General features: G+C 39.7%; 3 protein-coding genes across 4 annotated transcripts; 1 reads left to right on the top strand and 2 right to left on the bottom strand.

Annotated features, from left to right (window-relative positions):
• Window positions 1–166: 166 nt before the first annotated feature.
• Window positions 167–10,779, bottom strand: ppp1r10 (protein phosphatase 1, regulatory subunit 10). Its single transcript, XM_086013697.1, has 19 exons — window positions 10,752–10,779; window positions 9,927–10,396; window positions 7,322–7,430; window positions 7,154–7,240; window positions 6,771–6,906; window positions 6,564–6,615; window positions 6,400–6,489; window positions 6,190–6,318; window positions 6,007–6,112; window positions 5,769–5,872; window positions 5,552–5,679; window positions 5,049–5,205; window positions 4,824–4,964; window positions 4,502–4,748; window positions 3,557–3,632; window positions 3,239–3,454; window positions 2,531–2,651; window positions 1,211–1,555; window positions 167–1,130 (listed from the first exon to the last, which is right to left on the bottom strand). Exons 3-19 carry the CDS (start codon window positions 7,426–7,428, stop codon window positions 1,000–1,002), a joined length of 2,373 nt encoding a protein of 790 aa, XP_085869823.1. The 5' UTR covers window positions 7,429–7,430; window positions 9,927–10,396; window positions 10,752–10,779; the 3' UTR covers window positions 167–999.
• Window positions 10,780–11,376: 597 nt separating this feature from the next.
• On the top strand, window positions 11,377–13,630 carry mrps18b (mitochondrial ribosomal protein S18B). The gene is made up of 7 exons (XM_086013706.1): window positions 11,377–11,545; window positions 11,874–12,030; window positions 12,112–12,209; window positions 12,297–12,365; window positions 12,768–12,834; window positions 12,916–12,975; window positions 13,307–13,630. Exons 1-7 carry the CDS (start codon window positions 11,465–11,467, stop codon window positions 13,510–13,512), a joined length of 738 nt encoding a protein of 245 aa, XP_085869832.1. The 5' UTR covers window positions 11,377–11,464; the 3' UTR covers window positions 13,513–13,630.
• abcf1 (ATP-binding cassette, sub-family F (GCN20), member 1) lies at window positions 13,622–23,006 on the bottom strand. Of its 2 annotated transcripts, XM_086013695.1 has the most exons (26): window positions 22,783–23,006; window positions 21,859–21,905; window positions 21,688–21,759; window positions 21,395–21,521; window positions 21,276–21,310; window positions 21,105–21,194; window positions 20,197–20,244; window positions 19,905–19,955; window positions 19,735–19,809; window positions 19,557–19,655; window positions 19,209–19,331; window positions 18,983–19,083; window positions 18,640–18,725; window positions 18,390–18,529; window positions 18,110–18,258; window positions 17,942–18,025; window positions 17,591–17,715; window positions 16,688–16,800; window positions 16,376–16,550; window positions 16,119–16,193; window positions 15,530–15,600; window positions 15,415–15,447; window positions 15,050–15,218; window positions 14,785–14,849; window positions 14,285–14,357; window positions 13,622–14,013 (listed from the first exon to the last, which is right to left on the bottom strand). In XM_086013695.1, the coding sequence occupies exons 1-26, from the start codon at window positions 22,841–22,843 to the stop codon at window positions 13,847–13,849; spliced, it is 2,454 nt and encodes an 817-aa protein (XP_085869821.1). In that variant the 5' UTR covers window positions 22,844–23,006; the 3' UTR covers window positions 13,622–13,846. The 2 variants fall into 2 exon arrangements, with proteins under 2 accessions (XP_085869821.1, XP_085869822.1); XM_086013696.1 differs by lacking the exon at window positions 20,197–20,244.
• Window positions 23,007–23,263: the final 257 nt, after the last annotated feature.

Below are 23,263 nucleotides of genomic sequence, written 5' to 3'. Positions count from 1 at the left end.
TATATTTATAAGTAATATATTTTTAATTATCCCATTACATTCGTCTTTTTTTTTTTAATAATTTGAGTATTACTTTTTCCTCTCTGATTTTCATCCAATGTCCATTTTTTTACTATTTTCAAGCATTTATCCCATTGTGTCCCCAATTTCAAATAAATCATAAAACTATATTTTAACATTCATTTAATACAGTGTACAAAATAATTCAACTGAAAAATATGACCGCATGAACATGTATTGTACACAGCCTTATAATACAAACATTCAATGAACCAGTCGTAAAAAAAAAAAAAAAAAAAGGGGGGGGGCACCTGTTTCTGTTTTCAACATTGTATCAAAATAAAACATGGAGAGAGAAAAAAAAAAAAAAAGTCCCACAAGAGACAAAGGTCAGTTTTCACAGAAAACACACCATAGCTGACCTGCAGAATACTTCATCATAATACTGACGTTCAAACCCCTCTTCGTGATAAGGTTAAGATGGAGAGTTCAGAGGTCATTTGCTGGAACTTATTTGCTCAAAAAAAAGAGCTGTCCTGCCACAAAGCGGAGATAAACTTTCAGGTAGCACGCACAGGGTCTTCATAATCTTTAGCACAATCGTTTACCAGCTAATGAGCAGGAGAAAAAAGGCTTCCCTGCTTCTTCGGGATTCATCCAGTATTCAAATCTAGTTGTTCAAGCTCAATCATAATCACTTGTGGTGTAATTTGATTTACCTTTTCTTTTTAAAGTGCTGCCAAAAAAATCAGGCAAGAAGAAAACAACACTGCTCGAAGGCAATATGAGTAAACTGGAGGGAAACGATGTAGGAAGTTTGAAGATGCTGATGGGGACGGTGACAGGCAGACATAGCGGCAAAAGCTGCAAAGTTTTCAGTCGTTAAAGTCTTCAGTCTGTTAAAAACAGCCTTTTTAGTGATCATCTCAAAGTCGCTTGCAGAATCATGTCGCAGTGGTTTGATGGAAAGGAAAACAGAATATGGCAGAGGTGGCCCAGTTAGTGTCCGTGCTGGTTGTTTGGAGGGAAGGGTGGTCCGTTTACACCGGGGTGATAAAAAGCGCAGTTGCTCTCGTACCTGCAGTTTCCCTTCATCATGAAGTGGCGACAAACAGGCCGCATGGACATGTCTATGGGAGAAATTAAAAAATGCCAATCAATACGAGAATTTGACATAGTCAAAAGATAACTCCAAAAGTTGCCCACATACCATTCATATTGTGTCCTCCTCTTGGACCCGCTCGTCCTCGGCCCCGGAAGCCGGGCTCTCCTCCTCGGCCCCTCCCTCCCCGGTGGAAATGGCCTCCCCGGTGGGGCCCTCCTCTCATGTTGTCGTCTCCCCAGTAGTTGCCGTTATCGGCCCGGCCCTGCCCCGGCGGCGGTCCCATCATGCGCGGGCCTCCGCCGGCGTTGAAAGGCGGCCCGTGGTTGTGAGGGGGCGGCGGGTGGTTGAAGCGGGGGCCGCCTGGAGGCATGTTGGGTGGGAAGCCGCTGTTCATGGGCATCTGCATGTGCATGTTGTTCATGGGACCGTGACCCAGCAGACTCGGGTTGCCTGGATGTACGAGAAACATTTTTAAAACCTGAGTGGAAAACAATAATACGCACTTTTTTTTTTTTTGGGCGATGAGCAAGCATTCATGCAAATGCACATTTAAATCATGACGTTATTTCTAAAGAGTACACTAATTGAATATTCTGGCCGAGCGATTTTCAGAAATGCAATTTTGATTTTTTTCCCTTCCTCAATATTGTGATTTAATATGCAATTATTTTTTTGGAGGACATCTTCCCATGTATTTTTTAACTAACACAAACAATAAATCTGTTTTATAATAAACAATATCGTATTTATTATCCAGAAATGTTTTCGTCTCAGACTAGGCTTAGGCTAAAAAGGCCCAATAAACCACAAATTAATATGCAATTATTTATGTACTTCAATTAGAGTTGTAAACTTATTAAACACTTTGACTTGCAGTCTTTTAAGCGAAAATGAAAAAAAAAACCCTCAAAATTCTACAAAACGAGTGTGGTGTAAAGTCAATGTAGCACTTCAACTTTTTGTTGATATGTAAACATGAACTGCACTTCTTAAAGTGGAAGTCAAGACCATAATGTTCTATGTGTGCCCATTAATCTAAACACCGCATTCTGATTGACATTGCATTTGTGGAATATGAATTAAGCGGCAAAATCCACATCTCTCAACATGACATCAGTGCCTTTGCGTAAGTCACGTTACACAAACGTAATATTAATCAAAATGCCGTGTTTTGACTAGTGGGGCGGGCATAAAACATTTTTGGAAAGACCTTTTTGACTTGTCTTCCCCTTTAAGTACCAAAGTGATGGTACACTGTGATTTGTATTTGATAAACTATTCAGGCCGATTAAATGTTAAAAATGAATAAGTAAATAAATAAACACTCAACAAAAATGTTTGGTGTTGTCTTGGCCATGCAAACTTTTACAAGCCTAACTGGACGGGACATCCGTGATATGATAACAGAGCATGATGCGGCTTTACCTGGTGCAGGTCCCTGGTTCTGGTTCTGCGTCTGTTGCAGGGAACCCAGAAGTTGTTTGATCTTATCTGAGAAGTCAGGCTGCTTGATGAGGTCTTCAGTAGACTGGTTGCTGGAAGCACCCTAAAGATACGCAGCTTTATTAGTTACAGTACAAAATGACAATTAAAAAACATAAAACGCAAAACCGGGATGTAGTCCTTGTTACGTGGTGGCTGATGGCCTTTTTAGGATGGTGACAAAACCCTACACTAATACGATATTAAACCCAAGCCACCTAATCAAAAGCAACTTGATTCAGAAATGTGACTGTGTTAGCTTGACAAACTTGTTTCATATTGTTCAAAATGAGTCAAGTTCTTGCTCGGATACAGGGATAGTGTCGAACACACCGAATGCTGAAAATGAACTCACTTGACCCCTATATTTTTCTTGCTTAAATTTAAATTACATTTCATCTCAATGATGGTCCTCTCTTTGTTCATACTTTGTTGGTAGTTCTAATACAAATGTGTCTTTGTGAATGTCGCTGTTTGACAACTTAATTGCCCTCCTATCATATGTTGACTATAAATAATGACATTTTATTTCACAGATAGCAAAATAGTGTACAGGACCTACGAAAAGCAGCTTCAAATGAGTAAATCAAACGGATGAAAAAGCTTTATTTCGCCGCGGACAAATGCTCCAAGTCCGCAGTAGTCAAGTACCATGATAGACGAGAGCAGCTCCTGCACGTTGACAGCTGGTGTGACGGGATTGTTGACAGTGTTTGCGGTCTGCGGGCTACGTGAATTGCTGTTAATGTTGCCCATCAGGTTGGCGAGGACGGGTGGCAGCTTGGAGCTCTCGTTTTGGGCCATGGCGGGAACCTGCTGAGATGTGTCCATGGGCTCAGAGTAGCTTTCATCTGGTATTGACGAGTCCTACAAGGACACCGGACACAAATTGAGTAAGGCGGTCATTTATGAAAACATAAATAAATAAATAAATAAAAGGACGGGATTTGTTTTGAATTTCACACTAACCTCATCTAGGGGAATCAGTCGAGGGGGCATCGGTTCATAAGGCTCTGGGTCTGGTTCATGCGGACTATCGGGCACGCTGGTAAAAAGGACAAAGAAGACATTGTAACAAACTTGTATGAAAACCACATGAGCAAACTACCCGTGTGCCGTTCGTAACCTCATATCCGCCGTTAGCATCTTTTATGCCAAAAAAGCCACGAGTGCTTCACAGAACCGCAACATAGGACAAAAATAAATCAATAGGACTAAGGTAGTCAGTGCAAACTAATTAAAAGCTCAATTTAAAAAGTGCCATTGACGAATTTACTTGTCTTTTCACAGTCCAGCCATTGAATCCCAGGAACTTATTTATATATTTTTTTCAATTTTTTTTCAAGCATTAGGGTAAAAGAGGGTCTGAATATGTCCAGCAGTGAAGGAGTTAAAAATAAACGTAGTGTCTTAACATCACATCTACTAGGGGTGGGAACAATAATCGTTTTTCGACGCATTGTTCTGCGTATTAAAAAGATTCTAAATCGATTTATAGGTTTTAATAATTGACATTTAAGTTTAACTAAAACAAAAAAAAAAAAAGCATGCGCAAGAGATTACGTGCGTTTGTACGTCAAGACGTCTATGCTAGGCTAAGCTAATACGTGACAAGGCAGCGGAACAAGCAAAACCTCATATGGGCAGAGCGAAGTCAAAGTGTGAAATATAAATCATTGCTCTCCCTTGATTTTTTTTTTTTTTTTTTTTTTTTAAAGGTACCAATGTTTTACACGCACTATAAAATATAAGCCAATGCAGTGATGCATCAGAATCGCAATCGAATCCTAGGCCTCTGAATCGGAATCAAATCGAATCGTAGGCCTCTAAATCGGATCGAATCTTGAGGTACCCATAGATTCCCACCCCTAACATCTACAGTATTAGGGAGAGCGGGAAACCAGACGGTTGTACCTTTCTTTACTGAGGAAGATCTCCTGCAAGATGCCCATCTCACGGTCCCGCTGCGTATGCTTTTCTGTGCTGTTGGACCCGGGAATGACCAGACTGCCAGGCAACGTCAGTGGCCTGGGGAGCGTCCAGGGGACCCTCTCCTCCATCGTGTCATGAGAAAGCCGGCGGGCCATCTCAAATGTCTGTCTGTCCATCATCAACTCCCGTTTGGCCGCCTCACCAAAGTCCTTCACCTTATTGACATTGACTAAGGGAGGGAATAAATAATGAGTAATTCGTATTCATGGCTCTTTGACACACTTATCTTTGGCATGTTTCTTACCTCTCTCTGTCTCGTCGAGGTCAAAATAAAAGTAATGTTTGAGATTATCTTCCTGAGCCCAGTGCACAGTTTTCTTTTTCTTGCCCTTCTTAGTTAAGTCTTCTTCCCCGCGAGGTTCGGACAGAGCATTAGGCTTGTCCCCTGCAAAATACAAACGCAGCAATATATTAAGCGAGAAAAGGAAACGTAATACTATCAACATGGACTTGCAAGAACCAGCCTCACCGGTGTCCATGGAGTCCGGGTCTTCAGAGGGCACGGGGGTCCCGGGCCGATCCGGCTCCTGATTTTCATCAAGAGCACTGGAAGAAACTGTCTCCGGAGATGTTGGTTTGGCAGAAGATGAGGAATACGTTGATGGTTTACTGTCAAATGGATTTGTCTTTAAAAAAAAAAAAAGGGAGAAAAAGCGAGATTATAGGGAGAACATGTACACTTGTTACTTTCAAGGCACCTATAGGCAATTATTGGATCAATCATAACATTTTTGATTCAAATATGACATATTATTTAATTAGAAAATGATTACTCAGTATTTTAGCTCCTATGTGAGCAAATTATAAGTGGAACAGGTTGGCAAGTGACCTAAATTTAAACGGTGACTGTTGCTAACTACATAGATCGGTGGTTTTCCTCATGGTAGCTTTTCGATGATATTTTACTAAATGCGAAGTTTGCATTTTTTCAATTATTTTACGGCTTTGTCCGTCCACTGGCTGAGTGTCTACCTTGTTTGAGGTCGGCGACACAGCCTTGGCGCTAGAAGGTGAACCAGCTGCAGACTTCTTTTTCTTGATCTTGATCCCTGGCACCGGAGCTGAGTTGAGCGCATCTAGGAACCCCGTGCACTCCATAGCTGTCGACACATTGTTATCAACTTGGTAAACGACACTCAACAACATTTGGATTATCTGAGGACGTTATCGGGTGTCAGTGTACGCTTACGTTGTGCTGGAATGATCTTGACTTTAATTTCTTTGGTAGAGTTTGATGGCGTGTTTAGAGGTTTGTATTTCTTCTCCAATGGAGGATTATCAAATGGACCGGAACTGTTGAGAGTAAAAAAAACAAAAACAAAAAAGGAGGAGAGCATGACGTTACCATGGCTGACCACCAGATGGCTGCAGAGAGCACATAATTGTGACGACGCTGTGCTCATATTTCTTCTGCTAAATGTCAGTACCTTAGCCTCTTGAGGACTGGAGGCTTGATGTTGTACTTGTCACCCAGCTGGGGAGCAGTCGGGCTCTTCTTCGTGGGGGCGGGGTTTGGAGTGTCCATCTCTAGACCTACAAAACCCATTGGGATCATTGAGAAGTATTCCAGCAGTATGAGATAACGTATATCAATTCTTACACTGGCTTACCGATGGAACGAATTTTCGCATGACTCGGCGCGTGAGCTTTCGCCTTGTCTTTCTTCTTCTCCTCCTCTCCACTCTTATCCTTCACCTCTTTGAGTGGGACCTTGCCATCTTCTTTCTTCTTCTTCTTATCTACACGTAGAGTAGAGAGTGTTTTAAGATGATATTCCAAAAAAAAAAAAAAAAGACGCATTCCAAGTCAACTGTCCATACCGGCGGGGCTGCTGGCATTGCTCGATACACTCTGGGAGCGAATTGTTGCCATCCAGCCATCGACAAGCACGGACGCCAACTTCCTCAATTCTAAAATGCGAATGAGATTATGCGTCGAGTGAAAGCTGCTTGAAACAACACGGGTAATAAAAGCGAAAACTGACCTTCAGTCTCTGCGCATTTACACAGTTGCTTTACCAACTTGGCTGTATTGTTCTGCAGAGGCGGGAAAAAAAAGCAATTTGGAAAATTTGTAATGAGCTAATTAAAATGAAATTTACACACAATAAAATACATATTTTACATTTATCTGTGCCAGTAAAAACTGGTTTTCAAACCATTCAAACGAGGCGGTGGTCTTTGGTGCATACCTGTTTGAGATGGTCCACTTTGAGAGGCAACTTCTGAAGAGTGAGCAGAATAAGCTGCAGCAGAGGTGAATTGTTGGTGGTTTTGGAGTAGGTGAGCCATGCGTTCAGCAGCCTGTAGCCACCAACTCGAATGAACCTAAACAAAGGCGAGGGAATGTGCTGAGAAAAATGCCGATCGCTGATGGTGGGTAGCTAAAGTGTTTCCCAAAAATATCATTATTACATTTGAGGTTTCAGAATTCAGACAGTGCTGCCAAAAACTTCCTAGGGCAATGGTGGTCATATCCTTTAATATGTGTTTGAGGTTTTACTTTGCCTTTGAAAATTAATCCTTTAAGAGTTAGACACACTAGGAGCATAATCCAAAAATATATAGGACTTACCTGTTGAGAACATCATGTGATTTTGTATGAAGGAGGATGTTCAAGTACATACACCGACTGACCATCTTGGCAGATGCTTTCATTAGGCTGTGCAGAAAATATGCAGACATATTAAGACTTTGTTTGATGCTAACTGGAAAGATAAAGTGGCAGTCTTAAATTCCTCACCTGAACATCTTTGGGACTCCCTCCAAGCTGCAAAGTCCTCCATCCTTCCCTAGTAGAACCTCCACTCCCTTCAAAATCTCTTTGGGGTCCACCGGCACCCCCTCCATTTCTGAAAAACAAACCGCAAGCAATTAAAATACGGCAGCTGGGCAAATGTGGATTGCATGTTTTTTTTTTTTAATAACGGGGCATTAACATGATATTTACTGTCGTTTTTTTTTTTTTGCCTGCAATAGAACTGAGGGGCTGCTCGTCAGAATTGAATTCCATCCCTGCTATGCACACACAGAACAACACTTGCCTTGTTAAACGCAAAACCTTTAAAAATATGTTCAGTCCACCACACAATTTAAGAACCGAGCTTTCACTAGACAGCACTCAGCAACAACGGCAGACACAAGTGGTCAGCAGTCACATTGGTTACCACACTACAACAAATACAACTACTCTGACTCATCAGCAAACAATTCCGCAATAGAAAAATATTAAGTGCCTCATACTTTTGTTGCACGCTGCCTGCACGACCTCTAGTTGAAGGGACAGGAGCGGACAGATGAGTGTCCCGGAGCACCAAAATGTCTCCTCAAAGGACCTTGCAGGACATTTGAACCGATATGCGCTTCTGTGGGCAATGTGCTTTCTGCTTTACTAAATTACATCTAATGATCATATTAATGCAGCATCCCTATTTGGAGCCTGTAAAATGTATTTACACATCATCCATCACTCATTTTATTTTTATCATTTGAGAACACATAAAATAGAATTATAGGGTCATTTTTCATTTCCGTTTCATAGTATACTTGTATTTATGTAAAAAAAACAACGAACAGGATATTTGCCAATTATTGATAAATAATTAATAGCACATGCATGTCAAAATCACAGTGCAAAACTGCAATTTGAAGCATTTAACTGGAAATCTTACTCATCCTGATTGTGATTTTTAAAACTATGAATGTAATGCTTGCACACATACGTTATATTTTTAAATCATCTTATCTGATTGGTTTATGTCTAGAATAATCAGTAAGAACAATCAGTACAATGTGGTTCATGGGGCACCTACTACAAATTGTAATTACAAAAGCATTATATTACTGACATCACTACTAAAGTAATAGTAACTATTTAACACTGATGCCTGGATTACTTTGGGTGTCCATAGTTACTTGCTGTCAAGTGGCCTGTGTGTTATATAATTAAATCAGATACTATATTACAAATGTGTTTGTTATACATTTAAATCAACATTGTATTATTTGCAAGATATGGGCAGACTGAATTGTGCACTGTTTGTTCTTTTTTTATGTAGAACCTGCCTCTAAATTGGTATTAAGATCATTGGAAATGCCATGGTGTGAGGAATCAGTTAGGTCTTACCCGTTTATATGTTGGAGAAGAAGTTTTATATAGTCTCAGAACTCCACAACACTGCAAATAATTCAAAGCCTGCAAGTGGCACAACTGTTACACATGTACAGAAAATGTCAGTGTCAAACAACACCCTGCTACATTCTCCAATGAGAATTGGAAACAATGTGGTGCATCACTGGTAACAGTAAAAATAATTAAATCGACCAAAATTATTCACTATAAATTATGCTATCCGGAGTTACTAATGAGGGTTTTTTTATAGGTGGGGTAACACGACTGTGCCTGAATCCCCTCAAGATAAGTGCAGAAAAAGCCTAACTGTAATTGAAAGAAACGAGGGGGAGGGGCAGTCATCTCGTCCGCCAATGAGAGCCCTGCTAGCTTTAACCCCTCCGACGCCAAACTAGCGCGGTTAGCAATGGAAAGCCCAATGAAACATGACGTTTAGTTTTAACAAAGCACGAGCAGCGGTTAACCGGCAGGCTGAAAAAAAGACTGCTACGCAGCAGCAAAATCATTGTGGCTGCTTTGTTTTAAACAAAAAAAACTCCCAAATGTTCCGAGGAAAAAGCCACTGGTGAGTCAAGCCAATTGTCCACTATTTTGACTCCGAATGTTTGTGTTTCGAAAGACCACTTCGCTTCAGTCATCCCGCAATCTTTATCCACAGATTGCCCAGTGCATGGTGCGGGGTTTGTGGAAGCACCCTGTGCTATCATCGTCAATGCAACACTGTGCTTCATCAAACGTCCATCAATCCTCGGCCTAATGCAATCTTTATGTGTAGATTGCGATGCGTTTCAGTTCCGTGGAGCAGCCCCTACAAAACCCCGGCAGGCAAAAAGTCCGACTTCATTGGTTATTAGTCTCGTAAGCAAACACGGCAATCTTTATGATCAGATTGCTTATAGATATCACTATCGACTGCAAATTTTATTAGCCCACCTCGTCTCACACACGAAGAAACGGAGACATGTGTCACCGTCCACATTCATGTGTGAGCTCATGCTAAACAAAAGGCTAGGCTATGCTAAAGTGCGGCGGCTGCTAGCCAACTGCCGCAAGATAGCTAATGCGACTATTTTGGATTTACACTAACAAGTAAACAGTATGCATTGATATTCCAACTAAATGCCCTCAACGTCTTAGTCATAAAACATTGTGCTTTTCGGGCACTTATTTCGTTTATACAAAAAAAACATATCGTCAACTTTGATGGCTTTAATACCTGGTTCAAAATTTCTAATGGGTGGGGCTTTGGTAGCTAAAAGCTAGCCTTTTCCTTCAAGAACAAACTGGAGGCAAAAAATAGTAATCAGATGTCCATTACTTGAAGAAAAAATATCAATTTGAGTAGTTGGTCGAAGTCCTCGACGGCTGAGCCTTCAGGAAAACGAACTGAAACCTGTAAAATACACAAGAAAAAAACAGTCTTAGTTGACACTGGGAGTGAAAATTCGTCCCAAAGCGTAATCAACTACATGCGTGGGTTTGTGTGAAAATTCTGGGGTGATTTCACCTTTAAAAACGACAAGTATATGCGCGAATGTTTTGACGTCTTCACTTACCTTTGACCAAATCCAGGAATGAACAAGAAGAGGAGGGACTTAGCTTTTATACGTCGTGACGTTTTTTGCGTCACTGCAGCGTTTTTTCACCCCTGGTATCGCCTCAAAATGGCTGACGAACGACCTTGTCCTGTGGTTCAAAGGCATAATGGCGATTCACGCAGTTTTTCGATAATTGCGTCGATATCCCATCAAATTACACCTTATAATTCACGTATTTCCGTACAGCATTGATAAACGTACATATCTATACAACAATTTTCACATTTGACCGAAACTTAAACGTTCTAAACTACGTCTACTTTAGTAGTTATATATCTTCAAAATGGCGGCTCTTTTATAACCGACACGCTATATCCGCATGCGTGTATTCATAAATAGTCACAGTGAACGTATTAAAAATAAATAATATAGTTAATAAACAAAAAATACAAACATTTCAAGGCGTGTTTCTGGGAATAATCTATTTCCATATGATATTTTACCTCAAACTATGACGCCATGACTGCTATTAATTTTCTTTGCTCCAGTTCCTTGTGTCTACTGATTAAACTAAGCACGTTTTTCATGAAGAATATAACAAGGATAGTATAGTAAATGAATAGAAGAATAAAACGTCAACACATAGAAGTGAATTGAAGCGACGATTTTTTTGGGAGTAGCTTTGTTAATCAACATTTAAGAATCATACAAAGAAGATTGTTGATAAGCGTAAAAAAAGTAAAACATCAGATGTGTGGGCAAACGGGGGCTGAGGCAGATAAAAAAAAAAAATCACTGAAAATATAAATATAAATATATATATTTTAAAACGTAATTGAAAGCACTGTAAAACATGAAGAAGGTATATGTGAAAAATGTAATAAATTGGAATCAATTCAATATGTTATTATGGACTGTAAAAACGGCAGTAAATTAAAGTGAATGATAAGTACAGAAAATAAATTTAAAATAAGGATGTTGAGAAAACCAGCAAAAGATCATTAGACTTTTATTTTAATTCCTCTGGTTAACTGGACTAGATAAAGTAATGTATTAACGTAGCACCTACGTCGAAGATAAATTGGAGCAGCGTATAAATCGATGGAGTAATCAAAATAGATCAATAGGTGGCGGTAATGTACTATCAAACATTTGAAAACCGCCGTTAAGGAAGAAGTAGAAGTACCATGACCTTTCACCCTCACGCGTGAGGAAAATGGCTGCCTCCTTCCAAAGCGTTATAAGGGCAGCGTTCCGCATCTCGCCTTCAATTTTATATCCACTGCGACAATGTCAGGTAATATATTACTGCACACATTCTCTTCATACTATTAGCAGGACAGTCTGTTTATCTTTAATAAGTTTTATATGTTAAGCGATGCTAATCAATAGCCAGCTACGTAGCTAACGACGGCATTCTGACAGTGAAAATGATCCCCAAAATATTGTCAATATATTTTGTTTGTTTCTTCAAAATATATTAATTTATTTATGCAGTCGGACTGAAGCAGCAAACCATCCAATAAGCTGCTTCTTATTGCCTTATGACATTTGATTATGAGTATTTGACACAGGTATATTTATTAATTATTCATTCATTCAGTAATTCCACTGTGTTTTCACAGGGGATATTTGTAAAAACGTGTCCACCGCTTCGGCCATTTGCACCCCCAAGCCACTCTTTCTGCCAAGCAGTGACACTCCAGGATGAGGCTGTGACTCAGGAAACAGAGGCACTCTCTCGCTACAAAGACAGACCGTGGGATTATATGGAGAGTGAAGGTATCTTGCACATAGTTGGGAGTGAGACTTTTTGCACAGACACTTGTGCTTATTTACCTTTGAATCAAATCTCCCTGGCAGAGTACATTGAGAGGTATGGAGCCAATCCAGTATGGGCAGGTTACAGGAGAAACCACAAAGGAGGCATCCCCCCACAGAAGACTCGCAAGACCTGCATTGTGAAGTCTTTTTCATTTAGTTTTGTAAGAAAGTCGAATCCTCAGTGCACAGCTCTGATATAAATCTCTCTTGTTGGGTTTGTTTAGAGAGGAGACAAGATATGTGGAAATCCCTGTCCAATATGTCGAGATCCGAACGTGATCATTCATAATCAGGTGGGTTGGTTATTTATTCTGATGGACTAAATGCACATGAATGCAACAAAATTATATTGTCGAGCTAAGCAGTGGCTAAAATAGAATAAAGTTCCCTACCAAGGAGTATTTTGACCACACTGGAAATTTCAATTGAGAGCAAGGGGGAAAAAAATAAATGAATCGGACCATACTGATGTTGCCTGATTTTTGTGATATTAAAAAAAAAAAACACCCATTATTGCGGACGAATAATGTGCACAACTCAATTATACACTGTGCCTACAGTGAGGTATTAGTGGTTGCAGCATTATACTGTATATGGGGCTTTTTTTATTCAATAAGAACTGGGACTTTAGTCAAGATGGAAGGAATTATGAACAGCTCCACACACCAGTCACTATTGGTGCCTTTTTTTCACAGAATGTGAAGCTGTTGGAGCAGTTCATCAGCCCCCACACTGGTTTGGTGTATGATCCCACCCGAACCGGTAAGGCACGGTTGCTTGCCTTTAATCACATGTATTTATGAATAAAGATCCTTAATTGGCTCACTGTTTGGATTTTCCCAGGTGTGTGCATGAAACAGCAGAAGAAACTGACTGAAGCAATCAAAACCGCCCGAGATCATGGTACGATATTATGCAATCGATCACTGACTGATCAAATTGTCGTAGGTGTTTCATGTTTGATATGCCATTCTTTTCCCCAAACAATTACGACTGATCGGGACGTGAAAATTTGGGTCGTTTTGAATCTGTAGTCAAACGTTTATACCCACATTCCGTATTTGTTGTCGCATGCATTTATTTGATTCCTTCAACCAATCATTGGACTGTGGACATCTTAAGAGTACTGTATGGATCGGCTACTCGTTTTGTCAACAGTAACGTGTATTGAAACAGTTTACGGTTTCAAAGAATTGCAACCCAAGGCTTATCAGATGAACTTTTGTCGTTTCAGGCTTTCTTCCCTTTCAGATTCCCTATGTGGATTTTACAGGCGAAGATTACTCCAATTGCCATGATGCTGTGGGTTTCACACCGCCTGCCCCTTCTTTAACGTCCGGTGACGACTGGTATCAATGGTACGGTAAAATAACACCGGATCAGAACGAAGTTGCTAAAGTCAGGAAGACTTATAAAGCTTATCTAAAGCCAGGCGTATGATGACACCATCTGTACATGCTCAGTTTTTTTTTTATGTATAGTCAATTAAATAATATGAATCTATTACATTGTATTGTGGATGTGAATATAAAAAAATAAAACACAAAGGTCGAAAAAACTGGTTTATTTTGTTTTCTTAACAACCATCGTGTGATGTAAAGTATTTTACCTACTGTATTTATAAGCATTGGATGGTAGGGTTTACCCCCTTACATGGTCATTATGCGGAACACAGTCCAGAAAAAAATGGTAAGAAACCAGCCCAGAGGGATTTTGGGGTAGCCTGTAAGGGAAGGAGTAAGCAACACGATCCTCCCACAACTGTTGTGGGGAATCATGGGTTAACCTTGTTGACCATGGTCTCGCCGAGGGACTCCAGAACCTCCCGCTTGTAGTCATCGAAGTCGCCGTCGATCTGGTTGATGGAGCAATGCTCCACCACCCACAGCTGGCACTGAGTTTCAGTGATGAGACGGGCATCGTGACTCACTATGATCACAGCTGGGCAGGATGAGGAGGACACAATGCTGATGGTTATGAAGATGCAGTTGTTGCATTTACACTTGCCGATGTACTTTCAGGCAACAATTGAACGGGACTGCGGTTTCGTCAATGATGAAATGACTTGGTTGACGCCCCTTTTTCTTTATTACGACAAGACGATGACAAGAAAGCTACTGTATTTTTATTTTTTAACTTAGTTTGATAGTTAAGCCGTTTCTGTTTTCTTAAGGTGGGTTCCATAATATGCCCCCCCCCATATTCCACATACCTCCTTTGTATTCATTGATGGCCTCTGATAAAGCGTCAATGGACTCAATATCCAGATTATTCGTAGGTTCATCCTGTAAGAGCAGATAGGCAAACACATTTCAATTTGTGGCACAACAATACATTTTCACATTTGGCTCAGTTACACGGTTGAAATCGGCCCACCCTCAAGGGAAGGGTGTTGAGGTTCTCTTACATGTTGCACTTGTGTATAAGTATCTCAAACTGTTTTTTTGACTTTCTTATAGTTATTCACCTTCAGCCAAATAGGATTTGTATTACCAACTACTGCGATTTGAATATAAGTAGTATGGGTGATTACATCAGTCATGATTGTAATCTTTCTCAAATAATAATAAAGATGCTGTGATGTCATTTTCAGTCGACACAAACGCAATTCAATCTAAATACCTGTTTAGACTCGTGAGGCCGCATAGAATTTATTATTGCAGAAAATGATCGTAGATTATGCCCATATAAACATAATTTACTATATCTCACCAAGATTAGTACATCCGGCTGGCGGCAGGAAAGTTCAGCAAACACAACTCTAGCTTTCTGACCACCTAGTAAAAAAAAAAAAAACAGAGACAACAAATCATCAGAGCACTTCTGTACTAGTACTAGTAAATCTAATTTACAAGGATGACAAATGAGACTGTAAATAATAAATGAGTACTCAGAGCATAATCTACATCACAAATTAAGGCAAATGAGAGTGTTCAGTTTCAAATGTAAATCACTATTGGTTCTGCACGATCAATACCGGACAATTTCGAGATCTGAATGGTGTGTGCGTGGCTCTCCAGGCCAAAACGTCCCAGGCACTTCCTGCCATCCTGGTAGGGGAGGTTGAAGTTCCTCATCAGGTACTCTGTGGGGTTCTCCTCCATGTTCAACTGATCTGCGTACTGCTGGTTAAAGAAGCCGATTTTCTGCAAGCAATCAACACGCACGCAAACTGTAAGAATGGATAATAGGGAAATAATAAACTAGCATCTATTCACTTTTGTATTTTTCAGTTAATTTGTACACGTGTCAAGCTACATTATGATTCTTGCTATCCCTACCCAATAACTTTGTACTCAACAAAAGTAGTAGCAATGTAAAATACAACTTTGAATTACTTACCAATCGATGATTCTTTCTCATCTCACCCTTGGTCTGTAAAACACAATGAAGCGTCACTCATGGCGGACACATCGATTACTACCGAATTAATCGTCAACAAAATCGACATACATACAGGATTTAATTTCCCGTTGAGCAGCAACAGCAGTGTACTCTTCCCAACACCATTTGGGCCAACTATACAAACTGGAATTGGGGGGGGGATATGTAGTCAGAAAGAAGAGTAGTGGAAGCTGTAATTAGAATGTCAGGATGTAACAAGGTGTAAAATTATTCAAAGAGCAGACGCTCCAGCGTTTGCGTCATTTTTTCTGGCCCAAATCCAATAAATAAATGAAAAACCTTCTTTGGTCGTGGGAAACCTTTTTCTCCCATTTTTGGGTTATGTCTAAATCAACCCCCTCACCATTTACATTAATTCTAAATAAGACTATAAATTAAGCATGATGATTAAGCATGTTTAGACATTATCCTTAAAACTGTAATTAGATAGATACATGTTTTTGCAACATTAAATATACTTCCCAAAAGTTTTTTTTTTTGGTGTGTACATAGAGTAATGCCATTTGGCCTACATTTGTGGGAGTACCCTTACTTTGTATTATAATACCCCATGGAAAATACTGATTCGAAAACAAAGCACTGCTTTAAAATGATCAATTTTTAACATCAGCTTCTCTATAAACAAGTTGTTGCAATCTTACTTCTGGATTCTAAGTCAATTCCAAAGTCGACATTCTTGAAGAGTGGCTTCTGACCCTCGTAGCAGAAATCAACACCTGGAAGAAAAAAACAAAACAAAGCAAATATGGATTATTGTATTTGCGCATTTCCACTGGGTTTGATTTACCTGGAGACTATAGTTTACATGCAGTCAAGTCTTTTTTTTTTTTTTTTTTTTTTAAACCTGAAAATTCAAATGTGTAATGTGTGAAATGCACCAGAAGCAATTCCTTCTTACTGTGCAGGCCCAAAATGGGTGGCGAAAGAGGAGGAGGGTTTGGAAATGTGAACTTGACAGTATACTCTTTGGGCCTCTTCAGTAGCTCTGTAGTCTCTTGGCTCTCTTCCTCCTGACCTCCCTTCTTCTTGCCCTTCTGTTGTTTCCTCGTCAGCGCGTTTTTAGTCTGCTTCTCCTGAAAGCAACATGAAAACAAACATGTAAAACAGAACTAATGGGAGAGTTGTGTGCAATTTTTGCCACTCAAGAGCAACTCCGCGTTTTCTGAGCTGAACCGTAAGATTTTAGCAAGGTGGGCATGGCCAAACTCACAGCCTGTTTGGTGGACTTGCCACCAGCCTTCAGGTCCTTCAGTTTCTTCTCCTGCTTGTCGTACTGTTTCTGGAGCTCCTTTTGCTTCTGAACATACATTTTTTTGAAGGTCACTATGAAAAGAAATCTTAGGTTAGTCAAGGTCGCATCTTATTTCATTTCGCTATATGTCTCATTCAGGCCAGCACTACAGCTAATTCAACCAAGTCTCTCAGCCATTTTGTTCACAATGCACATTTCAAGTGGTTTGTAGTAAGAGGAAGTCAACCCAAACATTTTCTTTCCATTAGTATGTTTTATGAACCTCTACTAGTCTAATAAACATGGCGTTCTGATTAATATTGCGTTTGTGAAATAAGAGTTCATTTAAGCGGCAAAATCCGTCTGTTTTTTACCATCCCAGGGGGCGGCCATTTTGACACATTCTGTCAACTGAGAATGACATCACAGTTGCTCGACCAATCAGACCTCACCTGTTTTCCGAAGCTGAGCCATGATTGGTTGTTACCTGAGCAACTAGGATGTTATTTTAAGTTGACAGCAAGTAACAAAATGGCCGCCTACTGAGATGGACAAAAACAGATGCATTTTAACACTTAAAGCGGAAGTTGACCCAAACATTTTTTTTCAAGAATATGTTCCCAGCAGGCCCACTAGTTGAAACACTGCATTCTGATTAATTTTGAGTTTGTGGCATAAGTGTTAATCCACACGTTTTTAGCCATCTATGGGGGGCGGCCATTTTGTCTTCTGTCGACGGAAAATGACATCACAACTGTTCACAACAACCAATCACGGCTGACCTGTTTGCTGAATCTGAGCCATGTTTAGACTAGTGGGGCTGCATTGAACATATTATTGGAAAGAAAATGTTTGTGTTGACTTCACCCTTTAAATACTTACAGTAGTTCCCTCTGTAATAGTAGAGTTTCTGGTTGTCTAAGTGCATGATGTCAGTACACACGTCATCAAGGAAACTTTGGTCATGGGAAACTATGAGCAGAGTCTTCTTCCAGCCTTGAAGATAGCTGGAAGAGACACAAGATTTATATGAACAGATATCTTCGACAGCTGATAAGGAGCCTTGTTAAAAATAAGAGCGGAAATAAGCTATTGTAACGATTTATATTTGCCTTTTAAAAATTTTTTTTTTTTTTTATACTTTGCATATACAAAACGCATCACAAAATGGATGCACTTCGTTTTGATAATAAGAACGCTTATGAAGAGGAAAAAGAGCATGTTTTATATTACTTGTTGAGCCAGATGACAGCATTCAGGTCCAGGTGGTTGGTGGGTTCATCAAGCATTAGTAAGGTGGGTTCCATGAACAGAGCCCTGTGGGTGTGGTGGGCGTCCATGAGGACTAACTCTTAACAAGTCAAACACTGATCAGTTCTAAACAAGTGGGTTAAGGTTTACCTGGCAAGCGAAACTCGCATTCTCCAACCTCCGGAGAACCTTTTGGTGGGTCTGTTCTGCATCTCGGAGGTAAATGACAAGCCAGCCAATATTCTTCTTGCCTTGGCCTCAGCTGCTGCGGCTCCAATCACTCTCAGCTCCTCATAAACCTGAAAGAGGAAACAGATTAGTCAAAGCAGGCTAAAGGTACAGAGAGGCATGGCTAAACTGGGTGACACGGAAGATGCACATTTTCAGCCCAACTTGAAATCGCAGGATAATTGTTATATAATTGACTCACCTTGTCTAGTCTTTCTGCCACACTGTCCTCGCCCTTCTCCAGACGAGCCTGAAGCTGCTTCTCCTCCTGCAGCAGCTTCAGGCGGCGAGTGTCGGCCTTCAGCACCGCCTGAACTGCTGGCGTGTCATCAGCCACCACCTCTGATAGCACACGTAGACATGAGCACGTGTGAATGGGACTGAGCAAACTGCTTCAAAAAAGAAAAAAGAAAAAAAAAAAGAAAAAGGTGGCAGAGAGAGAATATTCTTACCTTGCTCACAAAGCAGCACGTCGATGTTGGGGGGAATGCTCAGAGCTCTGTTGGCTATGTGCTTCAGTAATGTGGTCTTCCCTTTGCTGGAAGTAAACAGTTGAAACTGGGTTGATTGTTTCTTTTAATACACAGGCATTTAAAAAAAAAAAAGAATAAATAAATAAGACTGTTACAATGCTAATTTCCCAATGTCATTTCTACTACCCTTTTTCCCCCTGGGTTTCTGTATTGATTCATGTGAGAGGCAACCAGTTTGATACACACTTCTGAAATAACCCATTTGCTCAAATTATTATATTTCAAATGTAAAAAAAACTATATATAAATACATTGAATTTACCCATTTGGTCCAACCAAACCATATCGTCTTCCTGCCACGATAAGGAGGTCAGCGTTGACAAAAAGCTCTTTGCCGTGGGCAGAAATACTAAACCTTTCCAGCTACACAACACAGAAAAAGACTTTGTATGAGGGAATGAATACAATTCAAGGCGAAATCTGACACGGGGTTATTCGACTTTCTTTAGAAAGCCAATGATTTTAGCATTCATACAGCAGAGAGTAACCTTGATATCAGAAGCGTTCTCTAGCATGGCCTGTCTGGAGGACATTTCAGCTTGGGAAATTGAAAAATCTCCCTCCAAGTCATTCTGGGCACGGAGGCTTGCCACCTGACGTTCATACTCCATCTACAAACAAAAATGTACACAGACACATTAGAATGTAACTCAACATAAACCCAAACAGGATAAGCCATTTATTCTTAATTACAATAATTCATTTGTTGTGGGGTAGTATTGTGTGGTGTTCACATCTTATTTGAGACAGAACTACTGTATTTCTTTTTCAAACACTCTCTATAAAGTGCTACTCGACGTTGAAGGGATGTTCCAACATATTTCAAGTTAATTCACCATTTTTTTCTTCTTCTTTTTCTCCTTCTTGCTAAGGTTAGAAAAGGGGTCATCATCTTGTTGCTGTTTGGCCTGCTCTGCGATGACATCTTCAGCACTCTGCTTTGACACAGACAAACGTTTAAAACACAGGCCCAGAGAAAAGAAAAAGCCTAAACGAGTTTAAGCACACACGAACCATCATCATGTTATCCGCGTCACTGTTGTCCTCCTCGTCTTCATCGTGACGCGATTGCTCAGCCGGTGTCTTTTTCTACAGGGACGTTTGGAGTTCAAATCATAGTGAAGTGACAAATTAATAAAAACTAATTATAAGGACGAAAAAAAAAAATCAAGTACATTACGTACAATTGCTTTCATTTTATCCTTTGGCTTCTCATCCTCATCATTCTCAGGCAACTATGAAGGAAAAAGTACACACAAATTTTTGTAAGGCACATTTAGCAGAAAAACTAAACAAGCACATGTAAACAATAACATAAACCTATCAACCGTCATACACGAGTGGTGATAGCTGGCCATGGGAAAAAATGAAAGGACAAAAAACACAAAAAAAAACCAAAGAATATATAGAAAAGAGTGAAGTGAGAAGAAGTTTAAATGAGGAAACACCGAAAAAGAGCACCCGCAGAGCACCCACCTTCGCCTTAGGTTTAGCTTTATCTTTTTTCTTGCCCTTCTCAGCCTCCTGTATGCAAGATGCACAAACTGTAGAGTTATACTCCGGAAATGCTCATGAAATATTTATATGACAAACTTTTACATACACATGATCAAAATCAATTTTAAAGGTGCCTGCGCCAACTGTCACCTTTTTAAATCCACTTCTCTTATTGCCGGTGTCTTATGCATTGGTTTTGTTTATCCAGCTTCAAACTCAAATGCTGGAAAATTGCTAAAATGGAACAAAGGTTTGTATTGCTTACAAGACTCACATTTTTTTTCTTTGTGGAGCAATTCGTGAATCAATGACTTAATTTGAGGAGCAACTTTATAATTGTGTAAATAATAAAAATATGACAATACAATGAGTGAATGGTTGTTTTTCTTTTTAATAGTGAGACCAATTATCGGGTCGATTATCGGGGCCAATATTTGGCATTTTGGCAATCAGAGACATTTTCACAGCCTCTTTTACCCTAACGTTTGAAAATATTGAAATAAATATACATAAATTCCTGGGATTGAATGGCAAATAAATAAGTCAATGGCAGTGAATAGTTTAACCTGGGTTATTTTGGCTATATTGCAGACGGTCCAGTGAGCAGATATATTTTTATAGATTTTATAGATTATATAACGACAGTGCGCTGAGGCATCAGACTTTACCCAAATTGTAGCAATAGACTGATATGCTTTTTTTTTTCAGGGCTGATACCAATTATTCGTAGTCAAAGAGGCCGATAAGCTATAGTTAAAGCAGATATTCAATTGCAGAAAAAAAGGAAAAAATTGGCATCAAAATTTTGAAGAATAAAAAGTGCTAACTAGGTCTCGAAAAAATGAATACAAATTTCATGTAATAGCATTTGAAAAGCAATATGGTACCTTTTCTGCTGGTTCATCTCCCTCATCCAAATTGGAGTTGTCTTCCTCATCACTCATACCCTGGCTGAGAGCTGCAAAAATGTTGCCACCCTGAAGGACAACACACATGCTTTACACAGCAGGGATGCGAAGAGTCCTTGGCAACGGTGGTGGTAACAGATGATGGCAAACCTTATTCTTCTTGTTTCCTTTCTTGGGGGCGACAACTATGGGGAGAAAAAAAAGGGAACTTTGTTTAATAACTGTGATGAATAAATGTGATGGAACAACTTTGTCACCAGCATTCCTACCAGGCTCATCTTCCTCATCGCTAGCTTGTACCGAGAGCTTTTTTAGCTTCAGCATGACATCTTCATCGCTGTCATTGCCTGCATCTCCACCTTTTCCTTTCCGGCGGTCCTTTTTCTTTTTATGAGGCTGAAAAGACATAATTGAGAACACATTTAGATGCCCTTTGACAGGACATGTAATACTCATATACTAGGGATGCACCGACAGTTTCCTGGCTGAAACTGAAAATGAGGAAACCAAGGCTGAAACCCGACAAGAACGTTCAGAAGACGCTACTCTAAGAATATATCACCTGTTTTGCATCTTTCACAGGAACCTCGGCTTCTTTTTCAGGAATGTCCTCTGTCTGGAGTTCCTCAAAAAACTGGACAATTCACAGCAAATCAAGTAAGTCCATGTGTGACAGACAAATATAAGTAATAAAACTTTAAACAGGGCGATGGACACTTAGACAAATACTCACACTTTTTTTCCCCTTTTTATCTTTCTTCCCCTTTTTCACAGCTTTTTCTGTGGGGTGAGAGAGCATTGGATCTCAAATTGTGGAAAACTTGCGAAACACTTGTTAGAAATGAGGACAGTGTATTAAAAAATTACTACAGAAAATAAAAAAACAAGTATCGTAATGGCATTGTAAAATTGAATTGATGGTAAAAATGATTTTAGACTTAAATATATTTCAGTCTGTGCTTCAATGTGGTAAAGTAGTTGAATTAGTACGTCAAGTTTGAGTATTTTTTAATTGCACTGATATCTGTATTTCTACTTATGGACAGTTGTGAGTAATTTTGCCACCGCTTGTCACCGCTGTTGTACACCCTCAGTCAAGTACGTTCACTTTGCAATATTTCCTCCTTTATTTTTTTTAATAAGTAATAACGTATCCAACAGTATTTGACAACTTCATTGCTCTTTAAGTTGTCTTAAACGCAATTGAAGCAATAGTTAAGTCCAACAAGCATTGAGACTGTAAACGCAGCTGTCATTGCCCATGCTTGTATAGCAATTGCATCATTTTCATCACTCGACAGACGCGTCACTACCAACGTCAGTTAAATACTACGTCTAACTCAACACAAAAGTGTTTTCCAAATAGGCATTCCATCTACCTCAGCTAATTAAGCGTGTTTGGCCGATTTTGACATTAATAAAAACATTTAAAGCAAGTTTCAAAGTTAACATTTTTTTTAATGATGATCGGTAGGTTGAGTTGAGTATAGTCCGAGAGCAAAACAATCCAGATTAGAAATACTCATGTTCACGATATACACTACTGCTTACACCAACAATAAATATTTTACTTTTAAATTGTTGATTGATGGTTTGAGGTACCACCCCTGGTTGCTAGCTTGGCTACCTAGCCACCCTAATGACAATTTTATCTGACCTGTTGTCGGGGGATCTTCATCGCCCACCCACTCTGCTTCTTCTTTCCCTTTCTTAGGCATTTTGTTCCGTAATCTGACAGTTTAATCAAATGTCCTAGTCTAAACCAGTATCACAGCCTAAAAATGTCAATGCGGCCCAGCAGAATGAAAATGCTTCTTCTTCGGCTTCTCCTTTTCCTTCTTCGATGGTGAGCAAATCAGGGTAATGGTGCATCACTGCCTCCAGCTCGACTGGAGTGTTAATTTAGATATTGTGAAAGAAAGAAATATCGGCCAATTCTTTGAGGGAATTGACTCCAAAGTCTTTATAACTGTTAAATACAAAAAAAAAAAAAAAAAAAAAAAAAAAAATCCTGACACTGAAGTCCTGCATCATTTTGGTAAAGCACCTTCATTTTAAAATTGTTATCGGTCGGGTGGAGGTGGGGTTGCTTTAGGGGTGTTCACGTGTTTTATTATTTCTAATCGCGATATGTAATT

Source organism: Filicampus tigris, chromosome 18 (genome assembly GCF_054856515.1).
Source record: "Filicampus tigris isolate MCC_2025a chromosome 18, RoL_Ftig_1.0, whole genome shotgun sequence".
Taxonomy (NCBI): Eukaryota; Metazoa; Chordata; class Actinopteri; order Syngnathiformes; family Syngnathidae; genus Filicampus; species Filicampus tigris.
The sequence above is the reverse complement of the archived record's forward strand: the minus strand, read 5'-3'. Positions and strand labels throughout refer to the sequence as shown.

Excerpts from the sequence above, each read along its gene's own strand:
- mrps18b (XM_086013706.1), top strand. The coding sequence starts at position 11,465 with ATGGCTGCCTCCTTCCAAAGCGTTATAAGGGCAGCGTTCCGCATCTCG. Across the intron at positions 12,366-12,767 it reads ACGTGATCATTCATAATCAG|AATGTGAAGCTGTTGGAGCA; the intron begins GTGGGTTGGTTA and ends TTTTTTTCACAG. Across the intron at positions 12,976-13,306 it reads CAAAACCGCCCGAGATCATG|GCTTTCTTCCCTTTCAGATT; the intron begins GTACGATATTAT and ends TTGTCGTTTCAG.
- ppp1r10 (XM_086013697.1), bottom strand. The coding sequence starts at position 7,428 with ATGGAGGGGGTGCCGGTGGACCCCAAAGAGATTTTGAAGGGAGTGGAG. Across the intron at positions 5,680-5,768 it reads CAAGATCATTCCAGCACAAC|CTATGGAGTGCACGGGGTTC; the intron begins GTAAGCGTACAC and ends ATGTGTCGACAG. Across the intron at positions 2,652-3,238 it reads AGCTGCTCTCGTCTATCATG|GGTGCTTCCAGCAACCAGTC; the intron begins GTACTTGACTAC and ends GCGTATCTTTAG.
- abcf1 (XM_086013695.1), bottom strand. The coding sequence starts at position 22,843 with ATGCCTAAGAAAGGGAAAGAAGAAGCAGAGTGGGTGGGCGATGAAGAT. Across the intron at positions 21,311-21,394 it reads CGATGAGGAAGATGAGCCTG|TTGTCGCCCCCAAGAAAGGA; the intron begins GTAGGAATGCTG and ends TTCTCCCCATAG. Across the intron at positions 14,358-14,784 it reads AGCCGGATGTACTAATCTTG|GATGAACCTACGAATAATCT; the intron begins GTGAGATATAGT and ends CTGCTCTTACAG.